The sequence below is a fragment of the Cydia fagiglandana genome, chromosome Z (assembly GCF_963556715.1).
Source record: "Cydia fagiglandana chromosome Z, ilCydFagi1.1, whole genome shotgun sequence".
Taxonomy (NCBI): Eukaryota; Metazoa; Arthropoda; class Insecta; order Lepidoptera; family Tortricidae; genus Cydia; species Cydia fagiglandana.
In genome coordinates this window covers 10,003,414-10,019,977 of record NC_085959.1, presented here as the reverse complement: position 1 = coordinate 10,019,977, position 16,564 = coordinate 10,003,414, and the positions used below count along the sequence as shown (strand labels likewise).

Here is a 16,564-nt window from a genome sequence, read left to right as displayed (position 1 = left end):
GGCTCGGGCACCCCCTTGTAAATCAGGACTTATTACAGACTAAAGGCCTGTGTAGTGTGTACACCGGCGTATGCGTGACGTGCACGTGAGCGTGCGCTAAAATGTTGGAGCCGCACACGCACACGACACACAAGCGGTGTGCCGTCTCTCATAAGGATCTGTATAATACAACGCCGCATGCGCATGTGCACGTCACACACACGCAGCCGGTGTGCACAGGCCTTAACTCTCTTATTCATAAAACTTTACAAGCCACAAATAGTTAATTGATATTTTATCCCTTTCTGACAAATACTTAAGTCCAAATTGCAGACAAGCGACTAATAGCTAATTGAGATTGAGTCTTGTAGCAGTTGTAGCGCGTTTATGAAATGCCATAAGCCCCATGCCATAAATCCCATGGTGTTACCTACCTATTAGGTATACCTATTTGGATATAATACCAAGCATTTAACGTTTTAAAATAGACAAGTAAAGCAATACCAGTCTTATTTATTGAATTCTATCTACCTAGAAGGTATTGGAATAACATCGCATGAAGTATTTTTAAATCTTTAATTTTAGCCAAATTATTTAATACAGTAGTTTTTTATTTCCTACTTTTAGAAATTACTTAATTCGGTTTAAAATATTCCGGGCATCGAAAATAGACCCACGCTACAGTTTATCTAAAACACCTATTACTTAGGTATACCTACTGAAAATCCGTGGACAAAAAACTCTCGTTAATGGGTATTATAAATTTAGCGCAGCACATGTGCTAAGCGTAGAGATGGGTAGGGGTGAGTAAATACTGAGTATTTACTCGGTATTTACTCAAAGCACCCGATAAATACCCGTATTTACTCATTTAGGTGGGTAAAAACGATTGCTTATAAATTATTCAAAAAGTGAGATTTAAGAACAAAATTGTCTTTTATTGAAGAGTGCTAACGTGTATTAACAATATCTATAAAATAAAAAGCATAGAGGACGCTTAATTTAGGAAAAAAAGGTAATTATTAGTGAGAGGCAAATTTTGTTACCAATTTTGTTTTAGATAAGAAGGTATTTACTTTAAAAATAAGAGAACTTAAATTCTACCGATGTTCTAGATAAGTGCATGTCGCGCAAAAGTGCGTGTTTACGCGGCACTTACGACCTTTTATTCAGGGTTTTTTAAAGAAAACTCAAAAATGGCTCAAGCGAGGATGTTCAAAATATTGTTTTTTGTACTTTATTATACGGCTAATCTCCCAATATGTTTTCATATTTTTTCTGAACTTTGGTTCTAAAGTTATAGAGAGATAAACATTACTTTGGCCTTTCGAAATGATTTTTTTCCAAAAATATTCAACTTATCCAAAAATGTTCTTAGAAACATTCCAGTTATTTTTAAAGACCCATTTAATGATGTGCAACATGTTGTTGGTTTCTGAGATTTTTTTTTGTGACAATTAGTTACATGTATGGAGTGCCCCTCTTAAAAATACATTTCTTACAATTTTGAGTACTCAATCCAGTAGCGGCTTACAAAATACACCTATATTTCAAATTTATATGCCCCTTTCAGCACTCTAAATAGTTTATACCCACCAATTTGGGTATAAACGAGTAAATACGGGTATATTGAGTAAATACTGAGTATTTACTCGGTATTTACCTGTGAGTATTTACTCACTACCCATCTCTAGCTAAGCGGGGTAATCATTAAATCATATTTTATCAGTCGATTTATCTAAATTAAAGACCTTGTGATTGCTAAAACGATTTCATTAGTCACATGTACAAGGTGCTTAACATAATGAGTTTTTAACGAACAAACAAATTCTATACTGTCGCATTTGCATATTACGACTAAGTAGTAGTAGAAGAGCCGGCCGCAAATTTTTTAACCGACTTGATACCACGATGAAATACACAATGGGAAACCATAAAAGTGATGCTAAGTCCGAATTCGATAGTCTGCCACGGCGGAACTTGCCGAAAGTACGAAAAAGAAGGCCACTTCCGGTGCGAAAAAAGGGGGCTGATTTAACCCATCTGATACCGAAATAATAATTATGGCAGCAGTTAGAAATTTACATGTAGACACATAAAAGCGAAGTCTGCCAGTATTTTTTTAGCCGGAAGTGCTTGGCAGACGCTCTCAAAGGTGGCCAACGGGACCCCTAATTTAACCCATCTGATACCACCATGAAACCAATTCCAGTCGGTAGGTATGAACCCTCATGTCAGGAATATATAAGTCTGCCAAGGCTATTCCTGCCGAAACACCTTGGCAGACGAGATTATGTAAGCAAGGTCGGCATCGGTTACCCTACACTAACCCATCTGATACCACCATGAAACCAATTCCAGTCAGTAGGTACGAACCCCCATTTTAGGAATATATAAGTCTGCCAAGGTTTTTCCTGCCGAAACACCTTGGCAGACGAGATTATAAGCACGATGACCATCGGTTACCGTACACTAACCCATCTGATACCGCCATGAAACCAATTCCAGTCGGTAGGTATGAACCCTCATTTCAGGAATATATAAGTCTGCCAAGGCTTTTCCTGCCGTAACACCGTGGCAGACGAGATTATGTAAGCAAGGTCGGCATCGGTTACCCTACACTAACCCATCTGATACCACCATGAAACCAATTCCAGTCGGTAGGTATGAACCCCCATTTTAGAAATATATAAGTCTGCCAAGGTTTTTCCTGCCGAAACACCTTGGCAGACGAGATTATAAGCAAGATGACCATCGGTTACCGTACACTAACCCATCTGATACCACCATGAAACCAATTCTAGTCGGTAGGTATGAACCCTCATTTCAGGAATTTATAAGTCTGCCAAGGCCTTTCCTGCCGAAACACCTTGACAGACGAGATTATGTAAGCAGCATCCGCATCCGAGGGATCCGTATTTTGGAATTATACAGATTACGGACATTATTAATAGCTGTAGGCTTATTTATTACTTTATGATTATACATATTTGTATATTATTATGTTATTAATAAAATATATTTATAATTTATTAAACCTAAACTTAATACATTGGGAATTCATTACCTGCTTACGGCAGTAGTAGGGATTAGTGGGTGAGTTCTGGCTCACTGAGCCAGGCCAACATTACAGTCCCTCCCCCTTTTTTCCCTTGTTGAGGCCCTGCAACCTTGCCTTGAACCCAAACTAATGTCATTGTAGCTCGAATCTAACCTAATCTATTTTTATTGCTTTTAAAATATTTCAATTATCTACTTTTGCAAAGTTAAATGTTGTAATCTCTATTTCGCAAAATGGAATTTTAATGTGACTTTAATGTATGTGCAGTCTACTTAGTAATTGGGTTTAAAGATATAAAAACACACATTTTATTTCCTATCCTAAGTATCCTATCCTAAGTTTATTCAAATAATATTCTGAACATATATAGTAACATCATTACTTATTCTGTGTACAGTGGAGAAAACGAATGAAATCATGCAATTTGATTTTGCTATTTTTAAATAAAGAGTAACCAAACAGTATTTTCCACAGTTATTGGTAATGATACCATCTCTTACAATTTCTCTTCATGAACATTTTATGATACCTAACCTAACCTTCCAGTTTTCGCCCGAATTAATCAAAAAATTCACCAACACCATTTACACCAACCAAATAGAAAACGGGTCCGTGTCCGAATTCGCGATCTCGAGTCCGGGTCCGCGTCCGGGTCCAGGTTCAGGTAGAAGTCGAATTCAAAATCTTGCTTCTTTTGCCAGTGGGGTAACTTGCTTAACAATCAATTAGAAAAAGACAAGTCGTCGAGGAGTTCCGTTCTGATCACCATCAGCAATACCACTTCATCAAATGCCACTGTTCTTAATGTAAATCCTTGTTTGCCTGATGAAAATACAAAAGTCACTATACAATGCCATTCAGATTTGTAGAGTTCCCTCGATTCTTTATGTGTCCCATCATTAGAACTTGAGCTTGACGAAAATGTGACTTAAAAACCTAACGTGCTTAACAAACATAACGAAGAGGACAAATCCCCAAACATGAGCTATGCGTCGTTGAAGAGTTCCATTCTGATCATCATCAGCAGTTTCACTTCATCAAATGTCACAATTTTGAATGTAAATGCTTGGTTTGTTTATAAAAACACCAGTATCACTATATGTTAGGGTGGTTCAAAAAACATTTTTTTTTCCTAAGGGGCACCCCCTTATTTAGTTACACTTATTATGTTGATAAAATACACCAAGTTTCGTAATTTATCTCAACTACAAGGGGACGCCTCACCACGTTGAAATTTTGTAAGTTGTTTGAAATCCAAAAAAAAGAGTATTATTCAGAATTTTATTTAAATATCTGGTTTCACACTATTTGCACATGTGATGTATAAGTTTTGAAGTAGAAAAACATTTTCTTTCAAAATAATATCTTTTAAATCACACTTTCAAATAATGTGAAAACTACTACTTACTTAAACATCTACGCACTCAGGTATACCAGCAATTTGGAACGCCTTATCGTGACCGGTAAAATAGAGGGAAAAAGGCCTAGGGGTAGAAGTCCCAAACGATGGTCGGACCAAATAGCGGAGGAACTAAAAATACCTGTCAGCGACGCACTCCACCAAGCTACAGAACGGGACCGATGGAGACAACTAGTTGACGGAATCAAACGGAGTCACGATCCTCAGCAATGAGGGACCGATTGAAGAGAGAGAGACATAAAGATCTAAAAAATAGTAACTTAATTTTTTTGGATTTCATACAATTTGAAAATTTCTAAGTGTTTGAGCACCCCCTTGTAGTTAAGATAAGATTACAAACTTGGTGTATTTTGTCAACATAATAAGTGTAACAAAATAAGGGGTGCCGCTTCTTCTAGCTAGAGTTTGAATTTTTCCCATACAAACGTGAACCACCCTACTACTATATGTATACCTACAAGATTTGAAGAGTGCCCTCGATTCCTCCTTAATCTCACCCTCAGAACTGGGTTTTGACAAAGACGGAACCAATCTGTATGTATATACTTACAAGTTACAACTCAACTAAAAAAAGAATTTTCAAAATCGATCCCGAAATGACGGAGATATCAAACATTAAAAAAAACCGAATTAATACCTCCTTTATAGGGTTTCGTAGTCAAATGGCAAAAAACGGAACTCTTATAGATTCGTCATGTCTGTCTGTCTGTCTGTGTGTCTGTCCGTCCGTATGTCACACCCACTTTTTTCCGAAACTACAAGAACTGTTTAAACTTGGTAAGTAGATGTATTCTGTGAACCGCATTAAGATTTTAACACAAAAATAGAAAATAAATACAATAAATTTTGGGGGTCCCCCATACTTAGAACTGAAACTTAAAATTTCTTTTTCATTAAACCCATACGTGTGGGGTATCTATGGATAGGTCTTCAAAAATGATATTGAGGTTTCTAATATAATTGTTTTCTAAACTGAATAGTTTGCGCGAGAGACACTTCCAAAGTGGTAAATTGCGTGCACCCCCCCCCCCCCCTTTAATTTCTAAAATAAGAGAATGACAAAACTAAAAAATATATATGATGTACATTATCATGCAAACTTCCACCGAAAATTGGTTTGAACGAGATCTAAACTAGCCTCTAGACTGCTTGAGTCTCTTCAGCGATACAATATTGACTATCGGTACATCGAAGTGTTGAAGTGTTTGTATAGTTACGCCACCATGTCGGTCCGAGTCAGGAGCAGAGTGCGAAGGTGATTCTATTGCAAAGAGGTGTAAGGCAGGGAGACGTTATCTCTCCGAAACTGTATACTGCCGTAATGGAAGACGCCTCCAAGCAAGGACTTGGCATCAACATCAACGGCGAATACATCACTCACCTTTGGTTTGCCGACGATATCGTATCATCGCAAATATGCGCGCAAATAATCGCGATATGGTATCGTAGTCATGGCAAAGTCGATGGAGGAACTCAGCATGATGGTCGATGACCTCAACCGAGTTTCACAACGGGTGGGCTTGAAAATGGACATGGACAAGACGAAACTTATGTCAAATGCCAATGTTGTGCCCATCCCAGTCTCTGTTGGGAACTCGGTACTCGAAGTTGTTGACTCGTACATCTACCTAGGACAAGTAGTCCAATTAGGTAGGTCCAACTTCGAGAAGGAGGTTAACCGCCGAATCCAACTCGGTTGGGCAGCGTTCGGGAAACTACGTAATGTCTTTTTGTCCGACATACCTCAGTGCCTCAAGACGAAAGTCTTTAATCAATGTGTGTTATCAGTGATGCCTTACGGCTCCGAAACGTAGTTTTTCACTATCGGCCTCATCTCAAAATTCAAAGTCGCTCAACGAGCTATGGAGAGGGCTATGCTCGGAGTTTCTCTGCGTGATCGAATCAGAAATGAGGAGATCCGTAGACGAACTAAAGTTACCGACATAGCCCACCGGATTAGCAAGCTGAAGTGGCAATGGGCAGGCCACATTGCGCGCAGAGAAGATGGCCGATGGGGTCGAAAAGTGCTTGAGTGGAGACCACGGACTAGCAAGCGCAGCGTAGGGCGTCCACCCAGAAGATGGACGGACGACCTTGTTAAGGCCGCCGGAAGACGCTGGATGCGGGTCGCTTCCAACCGGTACGAATGGAGGTCCAAGGGGGAGGCCTATGTTCAGCAGCGGACGTCTTATGGCTGAGATGATGATGATGAACATTGTCCGTCACCCATGACGTCAGCGTGTTACGCGTTACGCTGTCTCGTCGTATCATTTTTTCCCCACCTTAAAAAGTGCTCAGCGCCGCTAAAGAAGTTTTCACTTCAATAATACAAAAACAATAATAAAGCAAACCCAAAAAGCGGCCAAGTGTGAGTCGGACTCGCCCATGAAGGGTTCCGTAGCAGCAAGCAACATAACAAAATTGCGGTTTACGATTTATGACGATTAAAAAACACTACCTACTAGATCTCGTTCAAACCAATTTTCGGTGGAAGATTGCATGATAATGTACATCATATATATTTTTTAGGTTTGTCATTCTCTTATTTTAATATAGGACCATTTATCAACGAAACCTTGCGCACTCAGTTAGTTGAAGCTCTTGTTCTTTCCAAATTAAATTATATGGATTTAGTGTATGGTCCACGTCTCCTATCAAAAACAAAGCGACTTATACAGAGGGTGCAAAATGCTTGCGCCCGGTTCTGCTTCAATATCCCACCTAGAGGCCATGTGACTCCTTTCTTAAATAAACACAGTGTTCTTAAAATGCTGCACCGTCGAAAGCTTCATCTAGCTTTCTATTCGGCATTGTAAAATACAAATCTCCGTCATATCTTTTTGAGAAGTTGTCTTGGATGTCCACTCGTAGATCACTTGGCGCACGTAATTGCAGCGTGCAGTTGGTAACTCCTCGACATGCTACAGCTGCCTTCCGTGGGAGTTTCAAGTACATGGCCACCCGTTGCTGGAATAACATTCCACCCCCTCTCAGGAACCTAGAAAGTATTATAAGTTTTAAAGCCAAACTCAAAATATTCACACTACAACACCAGCGGCAACAGGAAACTTTAAGGCATGACACTAGTTGCTTTTAATACGGCCCCGACACTATCATGGATACTGACATTACTTTGACGGAATGACGTTTTTAGTGATAGTGTAGGGAGTGTCATGAAGGAATGACGGCAAGTAATGAAGTTTATTTTAATAATTTCCGTCAGTATTGGAGTTATGTCAAAGTAATGATACTAGAAATGACATTATACTGACAGTGAAATGATGGACGATAATGAAGTTATTAAACATTTTTAATATTTTTGAAGAAATGTCAAAATAATGACATTATACTGATAGTGAGTGGAGCGCATCACTCTAATCCCTCATTCCGTCATTTAAAGTACTTTAGAAGAAGGTTTTATACTAACAAGAATCATTACTGGCATTTAAATCAATAAGTGAAGTATACCTACTCTATTATCATTGCTCTAAAGTTTATTTTCACTTGACTCTTAAGAAAAAAGGAAAACATGCAGAATACGATGCACAAAGAAAATCTCTGTCCTTTTCTAAAAGTTTCCATACATGAAATAAAAATTAAAAACCTTTTATTTTATGTTGTTTACAACAATTTAATTATATTTTTACCGGGAAACGCGAAAATCTAAATTTAGTTATCTGCCTCTTTATCGTTCGAATATGCAAAAGTGAGGATGATGATGATGAAAGTGATAGAGAGGTTAGATAACGAAATTTCGTGTTTCGCGGTAGACCCCCAGATTGTGATGGATTGTGGTAGTGGCGCCCCCTACGCAGAGTTTCGAGTAATATTCCCTATTCAGGGAAATAGAATAATATTACGCAATACTCTGCGTAGGGGGCGCCTCTAGCACATACCGAGGGCTTACCGCGTAATTTCGTTTTCTGCCTCTTTATATCACTCTTGAGTATTCGAGCGTTAGAGACTGATAACGAAATTTCGATTTTCGCATTTCGAAGTAGACCCTCTGAATTTGCTAGTGGACCCTACGCCGACTTTTGCGTAATATTCCCTTTTGCGTTTTATTTCGTGCATAGAGTTCAATTTTTTTTTAAATATGGCCAACATCCCTATTTTGTATATTCTGTATATGGCCTTATATAATAACATGTTGTAAGTATGCATCTATCCTATAAGTAAACTCTCTGGTTTATGGCATTATTTATAAACGCGTTACTGGCCTGAATTAGCTATGAATAGTTTTGATCTTCTCGTTTTGGTCTTTATCTCTCATTTTGACTTATGTATTTGTAAGAAGGATAAAACATATTAACTAAATCAGGCCTGTAAAGCTTAAAAAGTTTTATGACTAATTGAGAATGAATAGTTAGTGTTTATGGTTGAATTTTCCATATAAGACTATCCCGTTTGAACTTGCTTTATGACGGACTCTTTTTTTTATACCTCCTTACTTCGAACCTCCACAGATATTGTTTTTACTAAACGTCAGGTCAACCGCAGAAACCCCGACTAGTTTTAATCAGCAAAATCCTAACCACTTTTTTAATATATAACATAATTATGTACAAGTATTAGTATTTCGGATACCCCAAAAACCTGTGTCTTAAAGTGGGCTATAATGGTTTGTACAAAATAAAACGAAATAACATGTACATTAAATTACAATGAAATAACACAATAAATTGAATATAAACTAATCCAGTACTTACGGTGCACGGAAATCTCAACGCTACGACTACACATATTTCGTCGGCTAGAAGACTTGCGTCAACTAACAAACAAGTTGTTGTGTTGCTGTTTGCGAGCGAGAAAATTCGAATATTGGCGAGAACTTTTAAATTTTAGCAGTGTTTTAAGCTGTTATTTTATATTTTAGCGCTTTGATTCACTTTACCGGATCCAAGACCGGATCCGGTGAATTTTGCCGGATCCGGTATCTTGAAAAATGTGCCGGATCCGGCCGGATTACCGGATCCGCCGGACCGGATTGCAATCCCTACATATCAGGTACCTTTTTTCTTAACCAAATTATACATTCTTACATAACAGAAGAATCCAGTAGGTACAGTCAGCGTCGCATAGTAGGTAGCATCCAAAGTATTCAAATAGTTCGGTTCACCATATAATAGGTATGTATGGCGTACCGAACTATTTGAATAGGTACTTTGGATGCTACCTACTATATGATGCTGATTGTACTCTAAGAATAGTTTAATTCCCGGTTCGTGGTAAGAATAAAAAAAAATATTTGGATACATTTTTTAACTACCAATCTTTCACACAGTCACGCACGCACGAAAAGGTTGAAACAAATAAATATTCTTATTAATTAACTATTTCTTTTTCTACATTTTTCTGGCTCATCGGGCATAGAGTTGCCACAGTACATAGTATAATTACGAGAGGTTAGAAATATTTGAATCGATGATTGATTGAATAATGTCTTGGTTTTGTGTTCTTCAAAACGTACACTACAACATAACTAAGAACGGTTAGGAAAATAATAACTTAAAATTCCCCGTGAAAGGTAATGATGAAAATACTGATAGAAATACTGATAAGTGTGTGGGGAGATTTAGGAATGTCATGACCTGACTGGACTAAACGCTGGAGCGTCATGAAATTTCATGTCATTGCTAATGATAGTGTCGGGGCCGTATAAGGTAATTACTGGCGAATATAACTACTCGTCAATAATTATATTAAGGTAATTATAATTATAAATAGAATATTTTTAGATTGAATTTTAATATGTATGTCCTAAATAGCAAGCAATTGTATAATAATAAATACCTGTTTTTATGTCCTTTCCTCACTGTAAGTAACCCAATGCGTCTGTATGTATAGTTTTGCTGTCATATCCCTTCTTTATCGCTGTCTGTTTGCGCGTGTGTTTTATCTGCCTTTTATGTAAGAGATATTTTCTTGATCTCTCCTTCACTTCTCACTTTGGTAAACAGAATAAACAGTGTGTTTGGTAACCTTTTTTAACGTTAATCACGTGTGTTCTTATTTACGAGGGACGTCTGAAAACTTATAAGCCTAAGGTATTTCGAGGTTGTATATGTGTTTATGATACTGGCCGCTAGAAAGGCCATTTAAAAATAAATTATTAAGAAAACAATATGTCAGATTTTTATTATTCTGTTTCGAGATATTCAACTAGAAACTACATAATGTGTGAATTACCAGCGAATATTACGAAAATTGAGCATCGTGCTGTAATTAAGTTCCTTACAAAAAGTGAAAAATCACCGCAGTGTATTTTTGAGGAAATGGCTATTATTTACGGTGCTTCTGGGCCTTCTTATGCCACAGTCAAAAAGTGGAGTCGCTTATTTAAACTCGGGCGGGAATCCATCGAAGACGACCCCCGCTCAGGGCGGCCAATATCGGTAGTGACCGAAGAAAACGTAGCCAAAGTCAAAAAGTTGGTATTGGAAGATAGAAGAATTAAGGTTTGGCAAATAGCTGAGGTCCTAGGTATAAGTAAAGAACGAGTCGGAGAAATTTTACACGAACATTTGCACATGAGTAAAGTTAGTGCTCGTTGGGTGCCGAAAATGCTTACTGCCTTCGATAAAGCACGTCGTGTTGAAACTTCCCAGGCGTTTTTAGACTTGTGCGAAGATAATATAGACGAAGTTTGTTCCCGAATAGTAACTGTCGATGAAACATGGATCAGACAGTATGACCCGGAGTGTAAGTCCGAATCAATGCAGTGGATTGAGAAGGGGGAACGGCCGCCGAAGAAATTTAAAGTGCAAAAGTCGGCCTCTAAGTTAATGGCTACGGTGTTTTGGGACTGTGATGGTATTCTTTTAATCGATTATTTAGAAAAGGGTTCCACAATAAATGCACTTTATTATGCAGATCTTGTAAGACAGGTACGACAAGCAATAGTTGAAAAAAGGAGAGGTAAACTAAGGAAAGGAATTTTGTTTTTGCAAGACAACGCACCCGTCCACACCGCTCATGTTGCGAGGCGTGCTTTGAAGGAAGTTGGCTTTGACGAAATCGACCACCCACCGTACAGCCCCGACCTAGCCCCTAGCGACTATTTTCTATTCAATAATTTGAAGAAAGAGTTGAGGGGAAAGCGATTTACTAGTGACGAAGAGATGAAGGCGGCCGTAGAGGAGCATTTTGAAGGGCAAAATAAAGAATATTTTTTAATGGGCTAAAAGCACTATATAAAAAATGTAAAAAGTGCATTGATTTGGGAGGAGATTATATCGAAAAATAAACAGTGATTTACCTTTGAAAATTGTGTTTTTGTATCTTAGGCTTAGAAGTTTTCAGACGTCCCTCGTATTTATGTTGTTTGTTTGTATCCGAATATTTGTAATGTTTTCACAGTTATTCCATGTGTTTTATGTTTGAAATGTTCTAGTATTCTCAATTGTTATTGTTAGCACCCTGTCTGCGCGGCATTGCCTTTTAGGTTATCTGTCATTTGTCACACCCGTAGGCCAGATGGCGCTGGCAGCCGCCGCATGATTGCGTTCAGTTCTACGAGGCCGTGCCGTACAGCTGCGATCGTGGCCCACCAAAATGGACTCGCCGGAAGACCAGCGCCGACTCTCGGGTCAGCATTATGCTGAGGCGAGCCCATTTCGTGGTAAACAATTTGTAATTATGTTTGTATTAAAAGCCTTGCATGTTACTTTTGTATGTACACTAAGTTTATCACGAAAAATAAAATAAATGATTTATGAAAATGTTTTTTTAATGTTTGATATCTCCGTCATTTCGGGATCGATTTTGAAAATTCTTTTTTTAGATGAGTTGTAACTTGTAAGTATATACATACAGATTGGTTCCGTCTTTGTCAAAACCCAATTCTGATGGTGAGATTTATGAGGAATCGAGGGCACTCTTCAAATCTTCTAGGTGAATGAAATGATGATGATGATCCTTCCGGCCGATTTCGACCATGGCGACCACTTCGACTCCTAGTTAGCTCGGCACTCGTGCGCCCGAATATGGCTGACATAGCCGATCTTGGAGGTGAACCTCCGCGCACATTGAGGGCACGTGAGAACACCAGCCACATAGTGGTAGTGAACGGAAGCAGGCTGGCGCGCTTTCAGATCATCGCGTTGTGTCGAGGTCAACTTTACGTTGCTTCTCGAAATCGCGCACTTTGTCATGCACCAGCCTGCGCCACTCAGGACGTTGTGCTACATATAGTAGTAGGGTGGTTCACGTTTGTATGGGAAAAATTCAAACTCTAGCTAGAAGAAGCGGCACCCCCTTATTTTGTTACATTTATTATGTTGACAAAATACACCAAGTTTGTAATCTTATCTTAACTACAAGGGGGTGCTCAAACACTTAGAAATTTTTCAAATTGTATGAAATCCAAAAAAAATAAGTTACTATTTTTTAGATTTTTATGTAAGTAGTAGTTTTCACATTATTTGAAAGTGTGATTTAAAATATATTATTTTGAAAGAAAATGTTTTTCTACTTCAAAACTTATACATCACATGTGCAAATAGTGTGAAACCAGATATTTAAATAAAATTCTGAATAATACTCTTTTTTTTGGGTTTCAAACAACTTACAAAATTTCAACGTGGTGAGGCGTCCCCTTGTAGTTGAGATAAATTACGAAACTTGGTGTATTTTATCAACATAATAAGTGTAACTAAATAAGGGGGTGCCCCTTAGGAAAAAAAAATGTTTTTTGAACCACCCTAACATATAGTGATACTGGTGTTTTTATAAACAAACCAAGCATTTACATTCAAAATTGTGACATTTGATGAAGTGAAACTGCTGATGATGATCAGAATGGAACTCTTCAACGACGCATAGCTCATGTTTGGGGATTTGTCCTCTTCGTTATGTTTGTTAAGCACGTTAGGTTTTTAAGTCACATTTTCGTCAAGCTCAAGTTCTAATGATGGGACACATAAGGAATCGAGGGAACTCTACAAATCTGAATGGCATTGTATAGTGACTTTTGTATTTTCATCAGGCAAACAAGGATTTACATTAAGAACAGTGGCATTTGATGAAGTGGTATTGCTGATGGTGATCAGAACGGAACTCCTCGACGACTTGTCTTTTTCTAATTGATTGTTAAGCAAGTTACCCCACTGGCAAAAGAAGCAAGATTTTGAATTCGACTTCTACCTGAACCTGGACCCGGACGCGGACCCGGACTCGACATCGCGAATTCGGACACGGACCCGTTTTCTATTTGATTGGTGTAAATGGTGAATTTTTTGATTAATTCGGGCGAAAACTGGAAGGTTAGGTTAGGTATCATAAAATGTTCATGAAGAGAAATTGTAAGAGATGGTATCATTACCAACAACTGTGGAAAATACTGTTTAGTTACTCTTTATTTAAAAATAGCAAAATCAAATTGCATGATTTCATTCGTTTTCTCCACTGTACACAGAATAAGTAATGATGTTACTATATATGTTCAGAATATTATTTGAATAAACTTAGGATAGGATACTTAGGATAGGAAATAAAATGTGTGTTTTTATATCTTTAAACCCAATTACTAAGTAGACTGCACATACATTAAAGTCACATTAAAATTCCATTTTGCGAAATAGAGATTACAACATTTAACTTTGCAAAAGTAGATAATTGAAATATTTTAAAAGCAATAAAAATAGATTAGGTTAGATTCGAGCTACAATGACATTAGTTTGGGTTCAAGGCAAGGTTGCAGGGCCTCAACAAGGGAAAAAAGGGGGAGGGACTGTAATGTTGGCCTGGCTCAGTGAGCCAGAACTCACCCACTAATCCCTACTACTGCCGTAAGCAGGTAATGAATTCCCAATGTATTAAGTTTAGGTTTAATAAATTATAAATATATTTTATTAATAACATAATAATATACAAATATGTATAATCATAAAGTAATAAATAAGCCTACAGCTATTAATAATGTCCGTAATCTGTATAATTCCAAAATACGGATCCCTCGGATGCGGATGCTGCTTACATAATCTCGTCTGTCAAGGTGTTTCGGCAGGAAAGGCCTTGGCAGACTTATAAATTCCTGAAATGAGGGTTCATACCTACCGACTAGAATTGGTTTCATGGTGGTATCAGATGGGTTAGTGTACGGTAACCGATGGTCATCTTGCTTATAATCTCGTCTGCCAAGGTGTTTCGGCAGGAAAAACCTTGGCAGACTTATATATTTCTAAAATGGGGGTTCATACCTACCGACTGGAATTGGTTTCATGGTGGTATCAGATGGGTTAGTGTAGGGTAACCGATGCCGACCTTGCTTACATAATCTCGTCTGCCACGGTGTTACGGCAGGAAAAGCCTTGGCAGACTTATATATTCCTGAAATGAGGGTTCATACCTACCGACTGGAATTGGTTTCATGGCGGTATCAGATGGGTTAGTGTACGGTAACCGATGGTCATCGTGCTTATAATCTCGTCTGCCAAGGTGTTTCGGCAGGAAAAACCTTGGCAGACTTATATATTCCTAAAATGGGGGTTCGTACCTACTGACTGGAATTGGTTTCATGGTGGTATCAGATGGGTTAGTGTAGGGTAACCGATGCCGACCTTGCTTACATAATCTCGTCTGCCAAGGTGTTTCGGCAGGAATAGCCTTGGCAGACTTATATATTCCTGACATGAGGGTTCATACCTACCGACTGGAATTGGTTTCATGGTGGTATCAGATGGGTTAAATTAGGGGTCCCGTTGGCCACCTTTGAGAGCGTCTGCCAAGCACTTCCGGCTAAAAAAATACTGGCAGACTTCGCTTTTATGTGTCTACATGTAAATTTCTAACTGCTGCCATAATTATTATTTCGGTATCAGATGGGTTAAATCAGCCCCCTTTTTTCGCACCGGAAGTGGCCTTCTTTTTCGTACTTTCGGCAAGTTCCGCCGTGGCAGACTATCGAATTCGGACTTAGCATCACTTTTATGGTTTCCCATTGTGTATTTCATCGTGGTATCAAGTCGGTTAAAAAATTTGCGGCCGGCTCTTCTACTATAGGCACTTAAACTTGATTACAGCTAAAATAAATACACAGAACTACAGCAAATAGTGCAATAGTAATTAAATTATCACAGTTAGTAACGAGCACCGAAATAAAGCGTAAAGTAGGTTAAAGTTTTTTGCTGTCCGTGATGTGATAATGAAATTGTTGTATGTACGTTATGGCGAGCGGTCGGCGTACAACGACTTATCACTCCGGAATTCGGCGTGGCATCTATATTTAAGATCTTTAAGGTTACCTGGAGTCAAACTTGTGGCCGTCATCAAGAGTGCCGGTGTAGTGCATGGTCAACATATCGCCGTTCTTAGACTTCGCGGTGCAGCCCTCAGGCACGTAGACATTCTCGACCTTCAGTTCGGTGACCTCCGAGCCCGCGAACGTGGCACCTGCCAGTGCCAATACGGCAAACACATAGCGGAGAGCCATGACTAAACTTACGAAAAGTTCTTGAGGAGGCGAGGTGCGTGCGAGCGCGAGTACGGACACGGAACAACTGAATCGCGCGCCGTGGATAACTTGAATAAAGTTTGCAGCCGCTGCGTAGATAGATGGGTTTGCGTCTCGCTCATGCCGCACTTATCTCCACGGTGCAAGCGCGACGGCTATGTTTTTGTCGATCGCGATACACGAAGTGGTTACGCGTCTCCGTTCGGAGTTTGCCACGCGAACGGTGACGCGATCCTACGCACCATCGCGCCCCACTTTCCAACGTGGTAAACTTCTGCTGTCATTGTCAAATTTTTACTTAGATTGGCATACTTACTTGTAAATGAGTTTCATTCATAGTTAATTAAGCTAAGGACACACTTATCCCACGTACGCACAGTACCGTCATTACAGCCAACATTGCCCACTTAAAAAAAAATGTAACATCATATGACGTTGTATTGCTCAGCACGTCCATAGTGATCAAACGCATCAGTTTCATTGAAGGAAAAAAAAATTGTTTTACCCACTTTTTTGGCGTTTTAGAGGGCGGGCAAAGATATCCGGGGGTAGCGCCAACATTGCCCACGTCAATTTGGTGTACAAATACAGCTCGTATGATGATGATGTGTAAGGATCACTTAAAGGTTTTGGGCAATCCTACCATTCCCTG

At 38.9% G+C, this 16,564-nt stretch overlaps 1 protein-coding gene across 2 annotated transcripts in view; it reads right to left on the bottom strand.

Annotated features, from left to right (window-relative positions):
* LOC134678325 (FK506-binding protein 2) overlaps positions 1 to 15,973 on the bottom strand; it is an 88,445-nt gene extending 72,472 nt beyond the window's left edge. The window contains exon 1 of one of the 2 annotated variants that reach the window (XM_063536857.1): positions 15,704 to 15,973. In XM_063536857.1, coding sequence (XP_063392927.1) covers positions 15,704 to 15,891 — 188 coding nt within the window. In that variant the 5' untranslated portion in view covers positions 15,892 to 15,973. The remainder of the gene's footprint in view (positions 1 to 15,703) is intronic. The other variant, XM_063536856.1, reaches the window with a different exon arrangement.
* Between the last annotated feature and the right edge of the window lie 591 nt (positions 15,974 to 16,564).